Source organism: Marmota flaviventris, chromosome 8 (genome assembly GCF_047511675.1).
Source record: "Marmota flaviventris isolate mMarFla1 chromosome 8, mMarFla1.hap1, whole genome shotgun sequence".
NCBI classification, from domain to species: Eukaryota; Metazoa; Chordata; class Mammalia; order Rodentia; family Sciuridae; genus Marmota; species Marmota flaviventris.
In genome coordinates, this window is record NC_092505.1 from 1,395,226 (window position 1) to 1,419,711 (window position 24,486).

The 24,486-nt window shown below is 55.4% G+C and overlaps 1 protein-coding gene across 2 annotated transcripts in view; it reads right to left on the reverse strand.

Annotated features, from left to right (window-relative positions):
- The window catches only part of Slx9 (SLX9 ribosome biogenesis factor), a 42,177-nt gene that overhangs the window by 4,227 nt on the left and 13,464 nt on the right, over window positions 1-24,486 (reverse strand). Inside the window, exons 3-5 of one of the 2 annotated variants that reach the window (XM_027922235.3) lie at window positions 11,940-12,008; window positions 6,213-6,360; window positions 2,177-2,242 (exon numbers count right to left, since the gene is read on the reverse strand). In XM_027922235.3, the coding sequence (XP_027778036.1) occupies window positions 2,177-2,242; window positions 6,213-6,360; window positions 11,940-12,008 (283 nt within the window). Of the gene's footprint in view, window positions 1-2,176; window positions 2,246-6,212; window positions 6,361-11,939; window positions 12,009-24,486 lie in introns of both variants that reach the window. The other variant, XM_027922234.3, reaches the window with a different exon arrangement.

Consider the following 24,486-nt stretch of genomic DNA (forward strand, 5'->3'; position numbering starts at 1 on the left):
ACAGTGCTCAGTTCCCAGGGAAACCCGACAGATGGGGAGTGACAGCCCTGGAGTCTCCTCACAGCCCTAGACCCACCTGTGGAATTTATAGTGGGGGTCGCCCAGCGTGCCCAGGAGGGGCCTGACGGGCTGCTGCTAAGGTAGGAACTGAGAATGGGGAGTGGCAACAGCACGCACACCCCAGACATGCTGCCTTACGTAAGAGGTGGCTTTCTCCCTGGCAAGCCCAAAATAGATGCACACGAGAGCCACGAGCAGGCGGGGAGAAACCAAGGACCTGGGTGCCATGGTGACAGGGTGGCACAGCCCCAGGCCACCCTGACCCCTACAGCCAGCCTGTTCTGCTTGGAGATGCACAAGACCACAGGGCCAGGCCCTCTCACCCTTTCTCCCTATCCCAGCATGGCCGTGCCACCCTACAGGAGAGCTCTGTACTCGGCACTTCAGCCAGGTGACCAGGGGGTGACAAAAGGAACCTAGGTGCAAATCCCACACGTGAAACCGAGGCTGGAGGCTCCAGGACAGGCCGCGTAGGGCTCACAGGGACAGCCTGAGTGAGTGCAGAGAGGGCCAAGCCCATCCTCTGGCCTTGCCCTGGAGGCCCAGGAGTTGCCAATTGTTAGCCGATGTCTCACCCTGCAGCAGAAGGCTGCCACCTTGGCCCAGGCAAGACCACTGGGGTGCTGGTCAGTCATAGCTAGGACTCAGTGATGGGCTCTCGGCCAGGACCTGGGCCACCCTGGCAGTGAGCTTGCTGGCCGGTGGCAAAGTCCTGAACTGGGTTCAGAAGTCTGGAGCCTCAGCCAAGGCCAAGGGCTGGCAAGGGAGCCAAGACTCCCTGAAAGGTGCTCGGAAGCACATGTGTGGGTGGAGGCTGCCTGGGCGCAGCACAGGGCTCCTGGTTCCTAGCAGCTGGGTTGACCCCCAGGGGCACACTGCACCACTGGGGGTGCCCATCCACCTGAGGACAGCCCCTTCCTCGGTCAGTGGCACCTGCCCCCAGGAGCACTGAGACGTGCCCAGCCAGTGCCCCTCAGGAACAGCTCTGCCTGAGCATGCAGGGGACGAAGCACATACTTCCCTCAGGTCTTGGGGTCAAGAAAACCAATTCTCTGGGTGATCTGAGCGCCCCATGAATACTGGTAAGGTACTATGGACACAAGGAGGAATCTAGAATTCTGGCTTCAAATCCAGTTAGTAAACAAGTTGCTTCCTCTTTCTCCCCTCAGATACTGCACACAAACAACAGGAAACCAAACTCAACCTAACGAGGCCAGGGGTCACAACCCTGAGTAGCCTCCAAAGGCAGTGCAGTCAACAGGGACAAGGGAGACTACTGGGCACCACACACACAAGGCTGGAGCTGGGTAAGTCCTAGGAAGCAACAGCCCTACCTAGCTACCCTGCAGAGGCAGCTGCCTGGGCAGGCTGGGCTCCGGGAGAGGCTGGGGCAGGGAGACGGACAGGGAGCAGCAGGCCACAGAGAGGGTTTTTGCCTACACAAACTGCCTTCAAAGCTGCTGATGAAGAAGTTGGTTCAAATCGGCACAAAATCTATAAGACACAAACTCAGGGTCAGAAAGTATCCAGAGTGAAACGGGTTAGGGGAGGATGTGGGAGACAGGGAGGCCCAGCTGAGGCACAATGGTTCTAGAGAGGAGCCAGACACAGGAGGCCCCGGTTCAAGACAAGCTCCCCCCAGGAGCAACTAGAGGTCCTAACCATGCACAGGAGGCACAGGGGGCCTCAGCACACTGAAGAGCATTCCACACGAAGAAATGCCTCGGCAGAGTCACCCGAGACAAAGAATACAACTGCTTCTGAAGGGAGCAGAGACCTCACCACGGTGTGAAACGGGATGGACCCTGTTTCACTCAGGACAACACCAGGGCACCAACTTCTGCAGACAATGGGGTGCTGACCCTCCTGCTGGGTTCCTGGCCTCGCTAACAGGGGGCTAACTGCAGCCAGGGCACACGCCCCAGCAGGGGAAGGAAGGGACACAGCGTGGAGGGTGTGGCAGTCCCCTGGAACGCTGCCCTCGGCAGCTGGCTGCTGCACTCAGAACCTGCCTCCAGGACCCACTGCAGCTTCTCTCTTCAGGAAGAAGGAAGACAGCCACCCAGAGTCAGCATTAAGCAAGAGCAGAGCCTCGAGGGGCGAAGCCAGTACTCACAGCAGCTGCCGTCTCTGGGCTGCGCTCATCCGGCTGAGCTCGGCTGGTCTGGGTCTGCTGCTCACCCTGCTGTGGACAGAGAGGCCACAAAGTCAGCCCAGGACCACTTCACCCCACATCTGCCCTGAGTGTACATGGCTCCCAGTCTCTCGGACCAGACGGTGCAGTCCCCACGAATCTGCTCTGCTCAGCTCATGCAGGCCTAGCCTCACCACCATGTCCAGAGCTGACACCCACACAACTGGGACTTGTCCACCACTCAAAGCTCCCATGTGACACGGAAGAGGCGACCACCCAAGGGTGCATAGCTCCCGACTTTCACACTGAATCCCCCACCCACCAGGCCTGAGCCCAAGAGCACGCCATCCAGATGGACAGCCAGTAAAGACCCTGGGCCCAGGGGACACGTGAGACTGACTGCCTGGGCAGAGGGCCTGCTTGGGAAGTCTACACCACTGCTGCCACAACAGGCAAGTCCCCAACATCTGCCATCCTCTGACCTCTCTAGAGGGCCATGCTCTGTGACTGAGGAGTGCTCCACCTGCCACTCTGCTGTGATCCCCCTGCAGGAGCTGAGGGATGCTCCAGGAAGGGGAGACGCAGCCCACCACGAGGCTAGGGCACAGACCAGGCCACTGTGACATGCCACTTCCTGGGAAGCTTCAGACCACCTCAGGGGGCCAGACTGAGGGGCGGGTGGGAATGCCTAGCAGAGCTCCCACACCTCCTGGGGACAGTATCAGGCAGCTCTGCCCACCCTCCCTGTGGTCAGCGGGAGGGAAGACTGTGATGGGACATCCACTGGGCTTCTCCCCAGGGAGCTGCCAGGCAGAGCCAGACACCCCAGAGGGAGGTGGCCCAGAGAAAGGACAGAAAACCACCAAGCCCCAGGCCAGCACCTAAATTTAGCCTCCAGAACAGGAGACCTAATTTCTTATTCATGTTTCTTTTAAAATATGAATGAAAGACATTCAGTGTCTACTCAAAATAGTGCCTGAGCTCCAGCTTTCTACGACTCTAGCCCTGGCCGGGCTCCTGACCCAGAATACCAGGAGGCACCTCGAGTCCTCGCCCGCCTGCTCCTCCCTCCAGAGGCCCCAGGAACCATCCAATGAGGCAGAGGCAAGTGGGGCAAGGGGCAGTGAGGCCCAGTGCCTCTGGGGCCACCATGCAGTGGAGCTTCTCTCCCAGTGGACAAGCAGCTGGCTCCGCTGCCTCGCTGGCTGTGGGAGCCGCCTGTGAGGCTCAGAGTGGACTGGGCCTCCCCCACCAGCTCTCCAGACTCCACGGGGAGGGGATGGTTGGAAGCCCACCCAGGCCTCCCCGTACTCTGTCCTTGTGTCTTGACAACTCAGCTGGCTTTAGCCTCTACGCCTCTGCTATACAACTGTGACCAAGGAGTCCAGCAAGACCTTCCAGAGACCACCAAGCCGGAGAGTGAGCAGTCCTGAGCCAACACTGGCAACTGGTGGCAGAAGTGAGGCGTCTGGGGAACCACTCCCCACCAACCCCATGTGAACGGCACAGGCCGGCACACACGTGGGCGTCTCTCTGCCAGCTGACTCCCCAGGAGTGAACGGCGCCCCAGTGCCAAACCTTGGCATCACCCCTCTAAGGCAAAGAACCAGGGCTCCTTGGAGAAGCAGCGGGTGGCGGGCCTGAGCAGGAAGCACCTACTGATGCCTGCAAGAGAAGCACTCAGAAGCACCCAGTGACCCCCACCCTGACAGACAGGTCAGAGGGACCCAGGGGCTATGAGGAGGCTGGGACAGCCTCAGCAACAGAGGAGCAGCCCTGGGCTAGAGCCCAAGTACAAAATACACCTGTGAGTTCACACCGCCATTAAGCAAGCATCTGGCCAGCAAGTAAGTGGGGAACGGACAAAGCCCCCACTGTGGCAGAATCCCATGTCACTTCTACAGAATCCCATGTCCTCGGGGAACAGGAGCATCGCTCCCCACCTGAGCTTGGGCCATGCAGAGCCACCTGCTTCCAGAGAGCACCGAGGAAAGGGAGAGTCACTGCAGAGAGACCTGCTGAGCACACCTCCCCAGGTGGCCCAGGTGCCAAGCATCATGATATCCAGTTGGGTTGGTATGTGCGCCTGGTTGGATGTCATAAATGCAGCACGTCACCTCTGGGGCTTCCTCCTGACAACTCCACCCCCAACCCATGCACGGACACGTGAGAAGCATTCCATCTAAGGACATCTAAGATGTGCCTGACTTGCCCCCTCAGAACTTTCAAGGTCGAAGCCAAGGACAGTGAGAGCCTCACAGCCAGGAGGAGGCTTCGAGACACGAGGGCCAAGTGTCACATGCTGCCCATGGGGTCCTGGGTAGAGGGGAGGACTTCAGGAAGTATCATTTGAAGTTTACTATACTCTGGCACACCGCAGTCCCTCCATCCCGAGATGGCAGCGTCCCAGAGGGGGCCGCTAACAGGCAGCTGGGGGCGAGGTCAACAGGCTGAGCTCTGCCATGGGCCTGAAGCTGCTTTCAAGTGGACAGTCTTCCAATGGCTGCCCACAGCCAAGATGCCCTGACACCTGGGGTGCCCAGGAGGAGGGCAGGGACCCCAATGAAGAGGAGGCTGAGCAGGAGGGATTGCCCCTCCCACAAGCAGCAGCCCAGAGCAGCCCAGGCTAGCCCAGGCCAGCACAGCCTACTTGGAGCGCCACACACCCCCTCCTCCCTGGGCAGGCGGCCTGTTTACACAGGCTTCTCCCTGCTGGGAGCCAAGCACATTTTTCAGATGAGAAAACTGAAAAGAGGGAAGGGACCCTTGGCCAGGGTCACATTGTTTGCTCCAGAACCAGGAATGGAATCTGTACTGTTGGCACTGTCCAACATCCAGTCTCGACCCGGTGGCAGCTCCTCGTCTGGACCGAATGTTCTGGGAGCGTCTGTGTCGGGAAGCCGGCCTGTGACCATCTGGCCCCGTGGCATGTCACCACCAGCCCTGTGGAAGGGCAATCCCTCATCTAACTGCACACAGCCCGTTTCTCCTCAGATGGAAATCCAGTAGGAGAAAGAATTATTTTTAAAGAAGCAAAATTAGAAATGACAGAAATAAATGATGAAAGTCCAGCAACTGTGACAGAACAAAATGCCCCTGACGCTTCCCATCTGTCCCCTCAAGCCCCTGTCAACTGGTGCCCAGGCCAGACCTGCCCTGCGCCTGTCTTCTCTTTACTGCCCGATGTGGATGAGCTGGGCTCTGTGCACTGAGCTTGCAGGCGGGTTCCACACTCCTGCCGGGCACCCCTGGCCCAGTAACGAGGAGTGCCTGTCCCCCGGGGTTGCCCTCTGCAGGAAGTGGAGGAGCCCTGTGGTTGAAGGTCCATGCAGTAGTGCCAGGAGGTGAGGCAGCTGGGCCCTAGTCTGCGTGGCGGCCTGGTGCTCACTGCAGGCAGGGGGCTGCCCTGGAAGGGTGCCTCCTCCCTGCGCCCTCCCCTTCCCCTCTGCTCGCTGGCTGCCTGAACAGAGCAGCGCTCCTCCACCATGCCCTTCCATCACCCTGTCCTGCCTCTCCTCAGGCCCAGAGGAAAGGAGTCAGCCGTCTACCAACTGAGACCCCGAAAATCAAACTGAACATTTCTTCCTGTTATTCTTGTCAAGTATTTTGATCACAGGGACTAAACCAGGGAGGGAGAGTGCCGTCAGGTGGCTGGCGAAGGTCAACTGGGCAATGGCCGCTGTGAGAGCAGCGGGAAGAGCAGGGAGATGCTCGTCATCTGTGGAGGCCCTGAGCAGGCTCAGGCACACATGCAGGGGCAGCTGAGAGAAGGCTGAGGCCGACAGTGGGACCAGCTGCCACTGGGCCAGGAGTGACAGCAGCATGAGAAAGGAGCTGTCTGCAGAGCTGGCCAGGTCACCTACCGGGGGGGGGGACCACACTGGCTCAAGGCTTCTGCACAGTGTGAGGGTCCCAGGGCAAGCACGGCTGCAGCACTGGTTCGTGGCCCCTGGCCCCCTTTCTCCCCATGGGACACATATCCTCTGGCCACAGCTCTGGAAGTGTGCTGGACACTCACCCTCTGGCTTGCTGCCGCCTGCCTGCCTCCAGCTCTTGAAGCTCGGGCAGGGCGTCCCTCAGGGGGTGCAGGTCCCCCACCACAGCCGTGGCCCTGCGTCTCCGCTCCTCCTTGAGCTTGTGCTCTGCCAGCTTTATGGCTTCAATTTCTGAGGCACAGGAGACAGGAGTTAGGTACAGAGTAGATGCCAAAGTACAAGACACAGCTCAGAGCCATTGGTGGCTGCCCATGGTGGCATACCCAGAGGGGCCCAGACGCAGGCCCACCAGCGCCTGATCCCGGCTCTGCCTCCCCCGTGCAGGCAGACAGTACCCCCACCTCCCGCTGTCCCCAGCACCCCACTCCTGAGGACTGGGGGAAGGCCGGCTCTGAGTTATTTTTTCCCCTTAAGCACAGAGGCACATTTTTTAATTACAGGGCTGATTATGAGCCTGGAGCTGTGGCAGCGAGGACTGAGCTTCCTCTGCACAGAGAGGCTGGTGCAGGGCTTGGGCACGGGGTTGGAGAGTGGGCACAGAGGTACAAACATGCCCTGGGCTTAGCACCTACAGGCTGCTAACGGGAGAGCTGCGCTCCAGGCAACTAGGGCTGGCGTGGCGCCCCGCTGAGCCCTCAGGAGGGAGAAAGAGCCCCATGTGGGGAGGGGGGTAAACAGTATAAGCTGCGCAACACAGCAGAGTGGGGAGGGCCCAGAGGAAAGGCCCAAGGGGGCAGAGGGCCAGAGACACAAAGGGGAGGTGCAGGCTCTACCCTGTACATGGACTGCAGAGGGCGGAGGCAGAAGGCACAGCCTTAGGGTCTGATGTTCACCTTCACAACCACCATGAAGATGCGTTCCAACGCGACACCTGCCTGCAAGTGGCTGCTGGGAAGGGTGCAGATCCTGGACAAAAACCTCCTTCCCAGGTGCTGCAGCAGACGAGGCCCTGTCACTCAGCCCTTCACCAAAACCAGTCTCTCTTTGTGGGAGCCAACACAGCCTGGAGAGCTGGACTGGCCCTGGGTGGAAGGAGGGCAGCGAGCAGGCAGGGCTGCTCCAGGGCAAGGTCCCTTGGGGCTGCAGACCCCAGAACCAGGACAGCTCGGCAGAGGCCTGCTGTGCCCCTGAAGACAGACACAAAGCCCACACGTCAGCTATAGGAGTGCCCAACTGGGTAATGCACGGCATGCAAGGACGCTCAGTGACAGGGAGGTGGCGACTCCCACAGCCCCAACTGAGGAGGGACCAACGGGGAGAAGCCTGCCCCTGCAAGGAGTGCCAGGAACAGAGCCGGTGAACTTCACCAACCATGGTAAAGGGTCAGTAATGCCACCAACAGAAGGAGCTCCTCAGAGGAAGCCCTGCTAAAAGCCCCAAGCAAGCATCAGAGGACTCCAGGATGAGCCCAGTGCAGGGGCAGGAGACTGCGGCCTCATGGCACTCCCACCTGGAGGCTCCTGGCTCAAGACAGACAGACAGACAGACAGACGGTGTGGGGAGTTAGCATAGCCAGTGGCCGTGTGGGCAGGGCCTCCTGTGCTCTTCTGATTAACCATGATGTGATGCAGCCTAAGTAACAGGATGTTAAGCAGACCCTGAAGCTCATTCTCAATGTTATTTTTTTAAAAAGACTCAATGCATAAGAATGGTCAAGCACTGTTTTAAACAGAACAGGCAGCAAGAGAGCAGGACCGCTGCATCTCAGAGCGGGTTGGAAACAGCGCCTGCAGCAGGTGGCAGGAGCGTGAGCCCTCGGGCCAGCAGAGAGCAGCAGAGCTGCCCCACCTCCTCCGTCACACAGCTCCTAAGGTCAGTTACAGGTTAAGCGAAACACCACAGATGAGCAAAGAGGAACCAAAGGCCACTACCACAGTGAGAGCTGCGGACTTCACCAGACACCAAGGGAAAGAAACCAAAACTATGGGGACACGGCTCGCCTATGGGACTGGCGAACTCCAACAAGTGACTAATGACCAGCGTGAGGACAGCAGGAGCAGCAGTGGGTGTGCACGGCCAAGGGGAGTCAGGTGGAACCCAGCAAACTCTCAAGGGCCACCATCCTCTGGCACCCCCACCCAGGGGCACGAGGACCACAGCCCTGACAATCTGGCGACATGCTGCAGGTGTCAGTAGTGGGAGTGAGCAAAGCAGAGCAAAGGGATAGAAGGTGACGGGGGAGGCTGGGCACCCAGGAGGAATGGGAAGGGCAGGGGACACGAGCTGATCCTCAGGGCTACAGAACAAGTCAGTGTAACCCAAGGACAGGAGCAGAGCCACGTACTGACGGGAGTTCAACATATCTCAACCCAGGGAAAATCACCACCCACAGAAAACATGCATTCCCAAAGACCCTAGGCCCCACAGAATAGCTCCCCGGCCTGACGTGTAATGTCACTGAGATCACAGGGTACAAGAGAAATGTAAAAAAATCAATCAAAGATTTTAAAAATCAGTAATACTTTTATATACTAGAAGTGAGAGAAAATTCCATTTAGAATAGCATTGAAAACTATAAAATACCAAAATAAGTTTATCTAAAGCAAACACACACACAAAACCCTTCTATATTGAAAACTACATAACACTGGTGATTATTAAAGAAAATCTAAATAAATGTTGAAATATACCATGTTCATGGACCTGCAGAGCCAAAACGGCTGCAAGGGCGATGCTCCTCAAACTGATGTGTAGTGCAGATTCAATGCGATCCCCATCATAACTGCCGCTGCTGTTCTTAAAGAAAGTGATGTGCGAATGGTCAAAATTATACGGAAATGCCAAGAACCAAGAATAGCAAGAGCCACTGAGATGGAGGACGTGTGCGCGTCTGCCTTCCAGCCTCACCTGCGGCTGCCACAACCCAGACAGGATGAGCTTGTCAAGGTGCAGTTCAGACCCACCCCAGAGGCCTCCTGGATGCCACAGCCAGCCAGTGAAGAGAGCCTTCATCAGGAATGGTGGGCAATAACTGCACAGCCCACACAGGTCTGCAAAGGGAAGGAGAGCGGCCCTCCCACTGACCCACGGCAGACAACACGAATGCAGATCCAGACCACACAACTTTCAAAAGAAAGCATCCTCACGACCCAGGGTTAGGCTAAGTTTTCTCAAGTAGGACACACACACCATAACCACGTAAGAAAATATAGAAGAAACTTCTCAAAACAAACTCCTGTCATCAAAGAATCTTTTTTTCTAAGAAAACAAACGGGCAAGCCATGGTCTACACGAAAATATTTGTGAACTCACAAATGACCAAGGACTGGTCCCCAGGACTTATAAAGAATGTTTACAGCTCAATAATAAGAAGGCAAAGGGCCTCAAGAAAAATGTAAGTCACTGAAGACAAAGCACATGAAAAGTCTCTGCCACAGCGTGAGGACTAACTGCACCATGACCCCAGGCCAGGGTCGCCAGACTGCCAGGCCTGGAGACACACACCTCCAAGGCTGCAGGCCACCACAACTCTCACACAATGCCGCTGGAGGTGCAAGTGCACAACTACTTCAGAAATATGTCTGGCAGCTGCTTGTAACACTAAACACACACCTACCCTATGACCCCACATTCTATTCCTAAGTATTTACACAAGAGCAACAAAAACATGTCCACAGAAAAGAGTTGAAAAGAATGTTCATTACAGTCTTATTCACAGTGGCCAAAAATGGAAAAATCCAGGCGCCCACAAACAGAAGACTGGGCCACAGAGATGCTTCTTTGCCATGAGGGGCATGGGCTACCGCATTGGGCAACCTGGCAGGAAGACAGACACAGAGCACATTCCACAGGACTTGGCTCACAGGAGTCACCAAACCTGGCCTTCAGACAATCACAGCTGACCACTACGCTCCCTCTGGCAGCTAGGAAGGGAGATATCCTGAAGGGAAGGGATCTCTGGGTGACGGGAAAGGTCAGTGCTCTGAAGGGGACTTCAGCTGCAAGTGTTCTGACCTGTTAGACACCAGGGTTCATTGTACGTAAACACAGTCTTCAAAGGGGGGGCAGGGGAGGAAGTCTCCATAAACCAACCGAACTCCAGCAGAATTATTTGGTGTGAAGCCTACTGAAGCCTGCAACCTTCTTTGGAATCATTTAAAAATTGTTGATGGATGGACAGGAAAGGATAAATAGTTACATAATAAAGACAGGGTTAGTTGTAAAATGCATGTGGTGAGTACAAGGGTGTTCACTATAAATTCTTCTCACTTTTCTGAATCAAGTTTTTGAAATTAAAAAAAAAAAAAAAATACTAAGTAAAAACAACTTGGGAGATGTAGCTGTAGCTGCATCCAGAGGCCAACGTACAGCCTTTCGTTGCTAATGAAAACAGAGGAACTAGGTCATTCAAACAAATCTAAGGAAAGCCAGCACAGGAGATTAATAAAACAGACAGTCATTTGGAAAACAAGAATAGGAATGACAATTACAAATTTTCTGTATTGGACAAGATAAAAGGTCACCAATCAGAAATGGTGGGGGTGCAAAGAAAGACTGATGGAGAGAACATGGCAGATGTTTAGGAACAGGAAGCACACACATCCTCAACTCAACATCAAGGTTCAGAGCTGACTTGGTTATTTCAGGGGAAGACATGAGCAGCAAAAATCAACTCCAAGACAACAAAACAACCTGGCACAGAGATGAAAACTTACACATCCCAAATATGTGTAAGAACTACAGTCCCGCTGGGCACAGTGGCCACACCTGTAATCCCAGCAACTCCGCAGGTTGAGGCAGGAGGATCCAAGTTCAAAGCCAAGCTTGGTAACTTAGTGAGACTGTCTCAAAATTTAAAAAATAAAAAGGGCTGGGATGTGGCTCAGTGGTTAAGTGCCTCTGAGTTCAATTCCCAGTACCAAAAATAAAAAAAAAAAAACATACCCCAGAAATGTTCAAGTCTGAATGCCCAGGATCCATTAACTTTTACCTTACTAAGAGTGTTTTGTACAACTTTGTGATAAGGAATTGTGAAAAAGAAAACGAAGGAATGAATCATTTTTTTTAAAACATACAAAAAGTGACAGAAAACAAGAAATCAATTATGGAAGAAACTGAAAACTGCCCCTAGCACTGCCTCTGAAAAACATGACACTTTCTTTAAAATCTTCAAGAGTAACTTGATCCATATTTCAACATGTGAGAATATGAAGAACAAGTTCCAAATTAATTTTACAAGGTTGGCAGAATAACACTAAAAACATAACTAATAAAAAATCACAAACAATTTTTGGTATTTTTCCAAGAAAGAAGAAAATCTTTAGAAAAACATTAGCAAGTATCCAGCATCACAAATAACTACATTTTCCAAACCAAAAGGAGCAAGGAGAGAGGCATGGCCTGCTGGAGAGGTCTAGCTGGATGGAGCAGAGCCGCCTCCCAGAGGCCCTGGAGGAGGACCCAGAAACGGGTCCTCTTGACCAACAAGGGGACAAGCACGGCAGCTTTCCAAAGGAGCAGATCCTGACCCTCGGGGGCTCACAAGAGGTGGGCAGCTGCACCCCAATCCAGGACAGCCCACTGCACTCTGCTGTGTAACCAGGCCTGCCTAACGCCCTCCAGCACCTCGGTGGTCAGCGGGCCACACCAGTGGTCATGAATGCAGCTGAAGGATCCCCCTTGGGTGTCTGCCTCTGGTTCCTGGTGCCCCCAAGTGGGGAGTACAGCTGGTGCCCAGTTATGGCAGAGGTGCCGCCAGCTGAGGAGAGCAAGGCAGGTGTGGGTGCCCAGCTGATGGGGCATAGACTTACTCTGCAGCCATCGCTCCCTACGCAGCCTCAGCTTCTCCTTCTTGGGCAAAATGGCCTTTGCCTCAGCACCTGAGGAGAGAGAGTAAGTGGGTGAGTAACGAGCGTCCAAGACAGTGTTTCTGCAGAAGCAGGCAGCCCAGAGCTCCCACAGGGAGGCTGAAGAGCCTGAAGTCGAGGCCAGGGCAGCAGTGCCCCACACCCAGGCCGCTGTGACTCACAGCAGCTGGGCCATGCAAGCCCTCAACTTCCATAGGCTCCGTGTGGCACTGGGGACAGTTTATAGTGTGCCAGCACAACCAGGTAGCTCTTTAAGGCAACAGCCACAGACCCCTGGACTTCCCCCAGAAAGCCCAGGCCATTACTAACAAGAAAGCCTTCCCTTTCTCTGACCCACCCCAAGCTGACCTTCAGGACTGACTACAGGACAGCCACACACTAAGAGGCTAGTGGACAGCTTGCAGGGAGGAACCTGAACTGGGCAGAAGCCTGTGGACGGGTAGCGGGCTCTCCAAGGAGATATCCCCCTGAGAACACAAGTGTTCTTCCAGCGTGGACAGGAAGGTAGTTACATCCAGTGTCTGCTCTTGGCTGTACCTCAAGGATGTGTGCCAGGGACTGGAGGAACACCGTCTGTTGGTCCCATAGCACTGGGGTTCCTGGGACTCCATCTAGGAAAGCTCTCAGCCCACACCACAGCCCCAGTGAAGGAAGAAAAGAAGGATTCCCCGTGGGGTGGGGTGGGGTGGTGCGAAGGCAGCCAAGCTGGACACCTTCACTGTCAGGGACCCCCAGTGCTGGCCTTGTGCCCACTGGCCCCATCTAGTCTGAGGATGACAGAGTACTCAGCTGTCATCCGGCTGCTTGTCCCTTCTATAACCAGGCTGACCACATTCAAACTAAGAGCCTCCCGCACCCCAGGTCTTCTCCACGTGCTGCACCTCAGAGAATTCTGGAGGAGCACACTGTCCCAGGGCGGGGCAGCAGTGGGAGTGGGGCGTGCTCCTCTAAGCTCAGACAAGCGAACAGCCTGGGCCCCACAGATGCGTCAGTCCAGCGCCAGGTCTGAAGCCCTGCCAGCCACTTCTGAAGGCGATCCACTCAGCACAGCTTCACCTGGCTCCAGGGCAGGGGAAACAAGCACAAGCTGCACCCAACAGGGAGGGCCGCTGGTCCCCTGCACAGCAGAAGCCACCGCCACACTGCAGGGCCACAGAGCCTGGGCCAGGGCAGCTGTGCCCTCATTCAGGGAAATGAGGAAAGCTGGAGCAGTGTGTGCCAAGCTACAGACAAAGGCCCAGACCAGCTCCCCGTCAAGGGCTGCCAAGCACCCTGTGCCCTCTGTCACTGACCGACCTCCCACCCTACCACCAGGGTGGCCCTGAACTTGGGATCCTCCTGCCTCAGACTCTGGGTTGCTGGGCGTACAGGAATGCACCACTGCACGCGGCTCTGACTGGTGTTCTTAAAACATCAGGTTACAGGCATAGAAGACGACCCTGTGAGAAGACACTGTCTACACGCTCAGGAAAGAAACCAGGCCTAGGAGACATAAACTGCCACTTAAGCCACAGGGTCTATGGTGCTGCTGAGGCCCCTGGGCTGCTGGAGACGCCCACCTCCTCAGGAAAGATGCAGCCAGATACAGGCCTTGCTCCCCAAGGCCCACACTGCCACCACCAATCACCTGTGAAGGCAGACGGCCACTCTGTGAGCTCAAGTTGACCACCCGAAGCCACTCAGAACTGGCTACACTTCAGCTAGGAAACCAATGAGCTGGGTGTGGTGCTGCATGCCTGTAATCACAGCTACTCAGGAGGCTGAGGCCCTCAGCAACTTAGTGAGACCCTACCTCAAAAATAAATAGGGCTGGGATGTAGCTCAGAAGTAAAACACTCCTGTGTTAAATTCCCAGTATCAAAAAAAAAAAAAAAGAATGTGACAGACCGGCCCCACTTCCCAAATGGGAAAACTGAGGCTCAAAAGGGGCAGTAACATGTCCAGGGTCACAGGGAACTGTTGTGGACGAGGACCTCAGTGCAATGTGATAGCTGGGCCCTGATCAGAGAGGTAGAGCAGTCTCAGTCTGGGCTGAGTGGAGACTTCACCTGTGCGCAGGGGACCACATTGCTGAAGGGATCCTGGGAATATGGGATCTGGAAGTTTAGTCCCCCAAATAAACCAGGACTCAAGATGTGGTCGTAGGTGTAGCTTCACTGAGCAACCAGAAAGGGCACTAGGCCTCCAGGTGCAGGGTGTGGGACTTTCCAGGCCCATCATGCCCATGTGCCCCCAATGCACAGACCTGGGGCAGGACCAAAAATCATGTGCCCTGTGTGACCTCAGCTAATCCAGAAGTTAACTGATGGCTGGACACAGGTTGGACAAGCCAGCCCTGCAGAGGCCTGAGCAATGCCATTTGGAGCCTCAGGCAGCTCTAAGACTGGCACTGCAGACAGCCACAGCTCAGAGAGAGTCCAGATGGGCTATCGCCAGCAAGGGGACACTACCTGTGGCCAGTGCAGAACTTTCTGCTCCTGGGTGTAGAAGCAGGACTGAGGACAGAGGCCAGGGCCAAGCACTGGGCTGCAGGAGTTGGCGTGTAGGACAAGGGGCCCCTCACTTGTCACTGAACCCCTCACAGCCCGTGTGTCCTCAGGCAATGGGTAGAATGAACTTCTGCCATGATGTGTAAGTTTATGCCATAAACCAGAGAGAATGGTCACCACCCCTGGAGAAGAAGACCACCCTACAGGGAGCCCCAGCAAAGTGCATCCCTGGCTCAGTCCTGCATGCAGGAAAAGGAGCCTCACTGGCTGGGCACAGTGTGGGTGGCGATGAGCTCACTGTGTGCAGCTCTGTGCCCAAGTCTGCTATAGAGCACAGCAAACAGAGCTCCCTATGTCCTTGGCCTTGACTGATTGTCCCAAGGTGACGTGGCTGCAGCCTCAGGCCCACTCTCCCCAGAACACGTCTGTACAAGACTCTGTCTCCTGACTTCTGATGCATGCAGATTTTCCTGGCCAGCACAACAAAGAACTCACGATGTCTAAGGACAAACAATACAGAAGCAAGTTCCATCAAGCTACATCAGACATCACTTCAGGAACAGGCACGAGCCTCCATGCCCTGACTCCCAGGGGACTCAGGCCCTCTCCAGAGCTACGAGCCAGAGCTGGATAGTCTGTGTCCTTGCTTCCAGATATACCTGGAGCCAGCTTGCTCTCCTTCTCACTTACCCCTGCCCTCTCACTGCCTATCTGGAGGGAGAGGCTAGAACTGTGCACACCTCAGCCCAGGTGGAAGGGGGGCAGGGGCAGGAATGGTGAGGTGAAGGGCAGGCAGTGGGGCCCAGGGCTCCTCACAGCTGCTCCTCTGGCTGGTGGGACAACCTCCTAGTGCACAGCACCCCAGCACTGCAGCAGGTACAGGAGTGGGGTGGCAGACCTGTGCACATGCCAAGGAGGGTAGGGAGGGTGAGGTATCCACGTGGCTGGGCACAGCATCAAACCACAAGTAAGGTGATAACAGATCCTGAAGGTCGGGTGTCAGGGATGCTGTGGGGCTCAGGACACGGAGGGCACGGAGGGCTGAGAGGAAAACAGGACTGGCCCAGCAAGGACAGTGCCGGAGAGAGGAGGACGGCAGCCCAAGCGGACTGCCCAGTGGTGGTGCACCCCAACCGCAGCAGGAATGGATTCTCTCTAGTGTTCCCTGCAACTTTTCTGTAATTCTGAAATTACTTCAAAAGAAAAAAGAAGAATCTAAGACCAGTGGAAACTGACCCAGACAGTAACCTGCCTATGTCATGCTGAAATGAAGGAAGCTGGAGCAGGCCAGGTCAGGAATCCTGGCGAGGGCCCCTCTAGCCTGGCCCCTGGGAGCTCCCAAACATGCATCTCCATGGTACCCAGGAAACAGGACCCAAACAGGCCATTCCCGCAGAGCTGGGGTATGGAATGCTGACTGCAGAGGCTGCTCAGGGCCACTGCAGCAGCCCTGGGGGCTGCAGACTCTGTAGGCTGCAGATGCTTTGTGGGCCGACATCTGCCCCCACCTCCTTGGCCGTTGGACAGGCCCACAGTCACCTGGCAGACCGAACGCCCCCCCAAGGTTTATAAGGTTGCAACTCTTGACAGTCCTATGGGCACAAAGCCAGGCCCAGGCCCGCTCAGCAATAGGGCAGGTGTGTACACCCCACCATGAAGACAAGGGGCCTTGTGTGACGTCAGCTGGGCTATTTGATGTCTGAGCTCTGAACAAGGCACACAAAACAAGCAAACTGATTAGTGGCTGCTGCCAAGCACAGGCCACTCTGTGGAGGAACTGCAGCAGAAGCAGAAGCTGGGGTGCAGGCCCTGTCCTGACCATGTCCATGACCAGCAACACTTCCGAAGAGGGACAAGGTGACAGCCTCGCAGGGCACATCATCCCAGCCTGAGCTTCTTTACTAGAGAATCAGAACTCGGAGCAGTGCCAAGAGTCCAGGCAGGCCTGGCCCAATCTAAAGCACCATCTGACCCAACACAGCTTATTCTCAAGGACGAGCAAAACGCCCCAGAACTGTAGCAAATCAAGCCAGCATGAGCAGTCAACCGAGTGCTGGGAGCCCAGCCTCATAGCCTGCACCCTGCATGTATGCCAGGCCACCTCTGCACAGAGGCCCAGAGCTCCACCGTCCACACCACACCATGCCAGAGAAGCCAAGTTCCCAGTGTGTGTCAGCTGTCCATTCTGCCAAGACAAAATATTTGAAATAATGGCTTAAAGGAGGAAAGACTTATTTTGGCTCACAGATTCAGAGGCTCTAGTCATGATCCGTGCCCTTCACTTTGGGCCTACGGCAAGTGGACCATCACGGCAGCATGTGTGTGCTGGAGCACAGCTGTCACCTTGTGGCAGCAGGAAGGATGGAGGAGGAAGCTGGCTGGAGCTGGAGGTCAGTGGTGGAGCACTTGTCTCCTATGTGTGGGCCCTGGGTTCCATCCTCAGCACCACATAGAAATAAATACATAACATAAAGATATTGTGTCCATCTACAACTAAAAAAATATTAAAAAAGAGGGGGGGAGCGGAGAGGAGGAGGTCTCCAACATCCCTTCAAGGGCACGCCCCCAGTGATTGGCTTCTTGCCATCAGGTCCACCTCCTCTAGTCTCTATCAGCTCCCAACAGCACCATCAGCTGGGGACCAAGCCTTTATGTATGAGCTTTTGGGGACATTTAACATCCGAATCACAACATCTCCATTAAACCAAACCCTGCGGAACCCTAGCCAGTGAGGGGCCAGTCATTCCCTCAATGGCTCTAAAATGACCTCCCTGCCCCTCCCTGGGAGGATCATCTCTCAACAGCCCAAGATATCTAGCACCTGGCAGGGATCAGCTAGGACTGCCCAATGCTGCCCAAGCCCAGGACCAGTCTCAGTGTAGGGGAAATGTTGGGGAGAACTGATGGATCACCCCGCAACAGAAACTCTGGGGCTGATCATGATGACTGCTGCTGACTAGCCAAGAAGGTTAAGGAGGACGAGCCTTGCTTAGAGCAGGCACTGTTTGCAGTCTGTGCCAGTGTCTACCCTGGGCTGAAATTCAGCGCACCAGCGCCTCCTGGTGACCACACAGATGCACAGCTGAGATGAGTCAGAGTGGGCACAGACTGAACTCTCACAGGACACCAGGCCTGGGCCACACCGCACACCACAACTCCTCTCTGAAGCCTCATGAGGGCCCAGAAGGCAGTTGACAGGGGCCCACCTGAAGAGGGGGCATGGCTCAAGAAGGCAGCTGGGCGGCCAAGGCCATGACTGTCCAAAGTCACTGGGGTTTCCAGAGCCCCCTCCAGAGGGCTCCAGCTGATGACAGCACTAGGGGAGGGTGGTCCTTGAAATAACCTCTCTGACCTTGATCCTAGAAACACCCACCATGGCCCTGCCTTGCGAGTGGCTGTAAACAACTCTGCTGCCACACCACAGCTCCCTGCAATGGCCTTGGTCACCAGAGCCCACTTGGCCGGCAGTCCCCGTGGCATGGCCAAGAGCTCCCAGCCCAGAGAGGACAGGTGGCTCTGAGGACCCTCAACAGGAAGAGTGAAGGTGAGATGCTGCTAGCAGTCCTCCTGGAGGCAACACCCCCGAATCCCCTTGTGAACAGCAGCTGCTCCAAGGAGCCACACCACGCCACAGCACATTGCTCAGCTGCACGGAGCACACCAGGCCCCTGTGATCCCCCACTCTACAGAGCTACCAGGAAAGTCTGTGCACCTGGCTTCTCTGCAACAGTGTCGACCTCCGCTCCCCATCTCACACAGGCCTGGGCACATTTCACCACGACCTCCAGCAAAGGCAGCTCTAGCACAGTGAAAGGTGGGGGTCACAGCCTCACTCTGGACACCAGGACAGGCCTGACGGAAGGTGCACATGGATATGAGAGATAACTTAAAAGCACGACAAAAGCCAGTGTGGTGGCCTCCCCTGTAACTCCCACTACTGGAGAGGCTGAGGCAGGAGGATCACAGGTACAAGTCTGATCTGAGCAATATAGAGACCATGCCGCCAAAAAAAAGTTAAAACAACAACAGAGGAGTTACAACAGACATGCACACCAAACAACAACAAATCTTACCATGATGAAATTTAAAATCTTCACAAGGTAGAAAAATAAAAATTACATAAACAAATTCAAAAGGAACTACTAGTGGGGGGATATCATCTGCAGAAAATAAAACAGGACCCTTTCTTACTACATAAGCAGCTTTTTCACATTAATAAGAAAAAAACTAAAAGCCTACATGGGGGCAGGAAAAAGGCACAAACGGGCAGCAGCTGGGGCTGGGGTTTTGGCTCAGTGGCAGGTCCTTAGCACCACATTAAAATACAATTACAACTATAAAGTAAATGTTAAAAACAAAACAAAAACAAAAATCAGGCAGCAACTGAGGAACACTGGCCTGTGGAACCTGTCATAAGGAACTGCACATCTTGGGCTGCGCCTGTGGCCCAGTGGTAGCGCACTTGCCTGGCATGTGTGAGGCACTGGGTTCGAGTCTCAGCACCACATATAAATAAAATAAAGGTCTATCAACAACTAAAAAATAAAAATAAAAATAAAAAAGCAACTGCACATCTTGCCGGGAGCAGTGGTGCACGACTATAATCCCAGCGGCTCATGAGGCTGAGGCAGGAGGTAAGCAACTGAGTGAGACCCTGTCTCTAAATGAAATACAAAAAAAGGGGCTGGGGATGTGGCTCAAGTGGTAGCGCGCTCGCCTGGCATGCGTGCGGCCCGGGTTCGATCCTCAGCACCACATACAAACAAAGATGTTGTGTCCGCCGAGAACTAAAAAATAAATATTAAAAAATTCTCTCTCTTAAAAAAAAATTTTAAAAAATAAATAAATAAATAAATGAAATACAAAAAGAGCTGGGGAAGTGGCTCAGTGGTAGAGTGCCCGAGTTCAATTCCTGGTACCCCCCCCACACCAAAAAAAAGAAGTGCGCATCTTGAAAGATAGAAACCATTGTCCTCTCTCCATCCTAGCAGGGCCCAGGTCTGGACCCAACGGGCATGTACTAGAGGGGCACTGTGAACAGGACTCCTAAGGGCAGCATTTCCAAAAGGCCACGTGGCAACATCCAATGTCCTAAACGTTCAACTCAGCAAAACCCCACTGTGGTTGTACCTCCAAATGTGTAAGCTTCTGTTCACAAAGATGTGCACACACTGACAATCCCACACTGACAACCAACAGAACCTCTGCACCTCCAGGAGGACCGCTGTGGGACAGGCAGGAGGGTCAAGAGTTCAAAGCCACTCCCCAGGACATTACACCAGAGGAACAGGGATGCCTGAGCTGCACCTTGTCTTTCTGCTTCCTAGTCTCCTCTGTACCTCTGTAATAAAGAAAAACCCAAAGGCATTTTTAAACACTGAGGACAAACTACCAAAATCAGAGATAATGCCCTGGAAGAAAACTGGCGAGATTATTAAGCACAGGGCTCCATCAGCACACTTTCTAAAGCACACAGCACCAGGTTTCCTGGCTCAAAGCACCCTTTCTGTTGGAAAGAAACCTCTCCCAGGCTGAGTTCTCAGGTGCCTGAACCACGCTGCAGGTCAAGGGGGGACTCCAAACCCTCTGACTGACTCACAACAGAGACCACATGCAGTTCCCAGAGCTGGGAGGCCTTGGACAGTAGTCCACATGGGCAGCTCCACTCCCGTCCTGCTCCCCATGCCGACCCTCTGTCCCACCTCTGCCCATTCTGTCCCCATCACCTTCTCCTGGGTCTGAGACGAGGTAAAGGGCTCATCCCACAAGCACCTTCCCTCAGGAGCCCAGGTGGGCTTTCAGAACCACAGACAAGCTTCCATGGTGGACAAGACTGGCTGACATGCAGAGCTTTCCAAATCGCCATCTTAGGCAGCCCTGATCCACAGCCAACATCAGCCTCCTCCTGGATGTTGCCGGGTGAGGGCTCCACATCTGCCCAGACCGAAGGGCGGCCATGGAGAAGATGACCAAGCCCCAGGTGCCCTCCCACCTTTTTCTGCAGTCCACTATGGGATACAAGATCACAGAGCTGATACAAAAGACAAATGAGGACTCGATACCCCACGGTCTCAGTGGGCACAGAAGAGACTTCTGATGACCCACAGGCATGCATGGCAGGAGCCCAGGACTCCCCAGCAGCACGCCAGCTGTGAGCTGGAGCCTTCACTCCACTACCAGTCAAGTCAGCACGGCAGGAAAAACACATAAAGGGATATAAATGGGAAGAGCTGAGCCAGACACAGTGGCACACGTCTGTAATCCCAGCCACCAGAGAGGCTGAGGCAGCAAGATGGCAAGTTTGAGGCCAGCATAGGCAATTTATCAAGTCCTGTCTCAAAATAAAAAGGACTAGGGATAAAGTTCAGTGATAAAATGCCCCCAGGGTTCAACCCCCTATACCACAAAAGAAGGAAAAAAGAGAGAGAAAAGGAAAGAAATAAAACTGTCATCATTCACATATATGACATCGCTGTGTATGAAGAAAACCCCAAGAAAGACCTACAGATTACTGGAATTAAGTAAATTCAACCAGACACCTAGTACCCTTAAGCTAAGTGCACACAGCCGCCGAGGCAAAGGGCAGCCTGCCAGCCACACTGACCTGCGCAAGGAGAAGAAATAAGGCACTGGAACAGGAAGTGCCCCGGTCACCTCACTGTGGCCAGCAGCACTGACCTCAAGCAGCGCAGGTCAGCCTTGTTACAGCAGTTCTGGGGCCGCCTCTGCATCTGCTTCAACTACCCATCTTTCTTGGGGAGCATCAGCCCAACTACTACTTCATTCATTCTTCTGCTCAGAACACAGACTCCCTGCAGCCAGGCCCACGGGGACGGTGCCAGGCCCTGTGCTGTGGTCTACTTGCTGCTCAGGCGCACAAAGAACACAGGTGAAATCCACGGTGCTTCCCACAACTGGAGTCCATCCCAAGAAGTTCCTCAGGACGTCCCTGAAGACCTGCCTGCCATGCACCACACAGCAGCACAGCCTGGGACCCGCATGTCTGCAGAACCCAGCATGGGGAGGAACCGCACACCCACACCAACCTGCTCTCATGCCACGCGGCTTGAGGTGCCTGACCCACAGCTGCCTGGCAACCAGCCACATGGAGGGAAGCCCACAGCCAGGCATGCACACAGCATCCCTCTGTACTGCTGTCTGGGAGGGCTGGGCTCAGAGGACAATCCGCAGCACACCCAGAACAACCAGCCTCACTGGTCCTGCATGGGCAACTGCATGAGGGGTTTGGAAAATACCCATGGTAAAGACACAAGAGGGAAGCTGACAGGTCAAGGGCAGAGCCCAGCAGGCTCAGGACAGCGTCCACTGGACCCAGGGGCAGTAATCTGCATTCATCAGCAACAGGCCCCCCATCGGCCCAGCCACCCAGCGGCGGGCTCTGTGCACCCTGCCAGCCAAGCTCCACCCCAGCAGGGACGTGCTGAGGACTTCCAACAGCTACAGCCACCCCAACCAAAGGGCCACCATTCAAGACAGCATCCGCTTCCTCAGGAGCACAACTATGAATCAGCTGGAGACAGAGCCACAAAGAAAGGAGGATGCAGTCTCTGAGCTCGTCATGAAGAACCGCCAGGTCAGGCCCATGTCCCTGACAGAAAGTTCCAGAAATGACTAACATCTCGCCCACAGAAGGTAGCTCTAACCAGACACCTCTCCTTCCCTGTGGCCAGAGAACCCGTGGGACAAAGCTTAGTCAGGGTCCCAATGACTGCTAGGCACTGGCTGCCTCCTGAAAGGGCAGGGTGCCACAGCTCTGAACAGGCTGGTGAGCAGGCCAGAGTCAGGGCCCGGTCCAGAGGCCACATCAGATGAGACCAGGCGTCGACTTCCTGATAATGCAAGTGCTGTTTCCTCACCGCTAAACGTCATCTTCTACACGAGTAATTTTCAGGGGAATCAGGACTCTAGTGGCCATGTCTCTGCCACAGGTACAGCATGAGGAGCACTGAGCAGAGTGACCCCAGGGCTGGCTCCACATCTGGAGCAGGACAGGCTGACGGGGCACGCCAGCTGTCCCGCCTCCTCTGAGACCCCTCTGGCCCCCAGAGCCAGACGGCCAGCATTCTCTAGCCCCTCCTGCCTCCCTTGCTGGAGAGGCCGCCACTGCAGAACCCTGGCCTTCACAGTCGAGGCTGTCACCACCACCAGCAGGCGAGGAGTCCCCTCTGTGCCCAGGTGGACATCCCACACGATCCCTTCACCAGCTGCGGAGCACAGGGAGCACTGAGGTGGCTCAGGAGGGGGTGAGCCCAACCAGCTCCTCGGCATGTCCTCCTACTGCTGCCTCACAGGACACTCAAGAGCAGATCACATCCTCCGGACGCTTACACATCCTGCCTTCTGCTTGGAGATGAGCTTCATGCCCAAAGTCAGCAGACAAGAGCACCACGGCCATCTGATAGGCTGGAGTGTGGTGCACAGGCTGACTGAGGGAGGGGCACAGGAGGCAGGGACTCCCAAAACTGTTCATAAGGCCTTTAAGCCCAGCAGGCGGCTCTAGTCCACTGTGCTGTCTGGAGCAGGTGACAGTTACCACCATGTGCAGGACAGGGAGTGTGGGGGTCATAAGCATCACAGGCACAGCCTTGCCTTGTCACCTGCCTGTGCTGGCCCCTACAGCAGAGCTCACAGGGTCCCATGGCACCATGAGGATGACAAATGGCCAAAGAAAGCTCAGACTGCCGGGAAGGAAGTGGTGGGCAGGACAGAGCCCAGCCAGCTGGCTCCACTCTGGCTCCTAATCACATTGGGGCCGAGATGAACACTCTGGCACTGCCCTGTGCAACTGTGACAGCAGACCTAAGGAATGCCACTGCAAGGGCCACACAGAAACATTCCCTGAGCTAGTCGGGCACCCTGCCGGGCCCAGTGTCTCGACAAGGAGCTTCTCACAGGGAGGCTTCTGTCACAGCTGCCATCACAGCTGTCTTTTAAAACAATGCCTAAGATAACCCTGCAAACCTCCCCAGGTTCCAGGCAGCGTGAGGAGCTAACTGTCCAGACCGGAGGTCCCTGCATGTCTCCACCCAGGACTGCCCTTCAGCTTGGCTGCTCTAAAAGGAAACAGTTTTGCTGCCCTCTGCTGGACAGAGCACCACACAGAGGAGGGACCACAGCCTCACAGGAGACTCAAGAGCAGATCACATCCACAGGGGAGGGGGATGCTCACACATCCTGCCTTCTGCTTGGAGATGAGCTTCATGCCCAAAGTCAGCAGACAAGAGCACCACGGCCATCTGATAGGCTGGAGTGTGGTGCACAGGCTGACTGAGGGAGGGGCACAGGGGGCAGGGACTCCCTAGACCCGCCACACCCCCTCCACCCCCTCTCAGAGAGAAGCCACTTCACACGTGGTCCAAGGCGAAGCCTCTTCCAGCACAGGCCCTGGCCCAAAGACCAAGGCTACTCTGGTAGGGGGCGGAGGGTCCTTAGGGGTGGAGGCTGACTGAGGGGGGTGCTCTGGGTCAGCCTCAGCTCACACCCACACCCTCCCCCCAAGGAGGAGCCACACATTGCTGGCTGCAGAGCCCAGCAGATCCCGGCAGACAGCACAGAGCCCCTGCCTGTAACAGGCTGACTGCACGGGCGCAGAGGGAAGCTGAGGGGCAGAAAGGGATCCCAGGCTGGCTGGCCCCCAAGGTTCCAGCAGAAACACGAAGATGCCAGCAGTCATGCTCCCACAGGAGTCAGGCCAGCCACCTTCCGGGGAGCAGGCGCAGCCTGGCAGGCAGTGAGGAGCCCATGGCAGTCGCCATCCTCCCTCCTCCAGCCGTGCCAGACAGAGGTGCACAGGATTCTGCCATCTCTGACTGCACCCAGGCAAGGAGGGCGTGTGGGGAAAGTGCTATGCTATGCAGGCAGCCCAGCAGGGATGCAGTCCTGTGCACAACCTGCACCCACGCAGCTCGGCCAAGGGAGTCGGCAGCCACGAACACCCACACCTGCTGGGACCAGGCCTGACCGTTGGAACAGAGGTGATG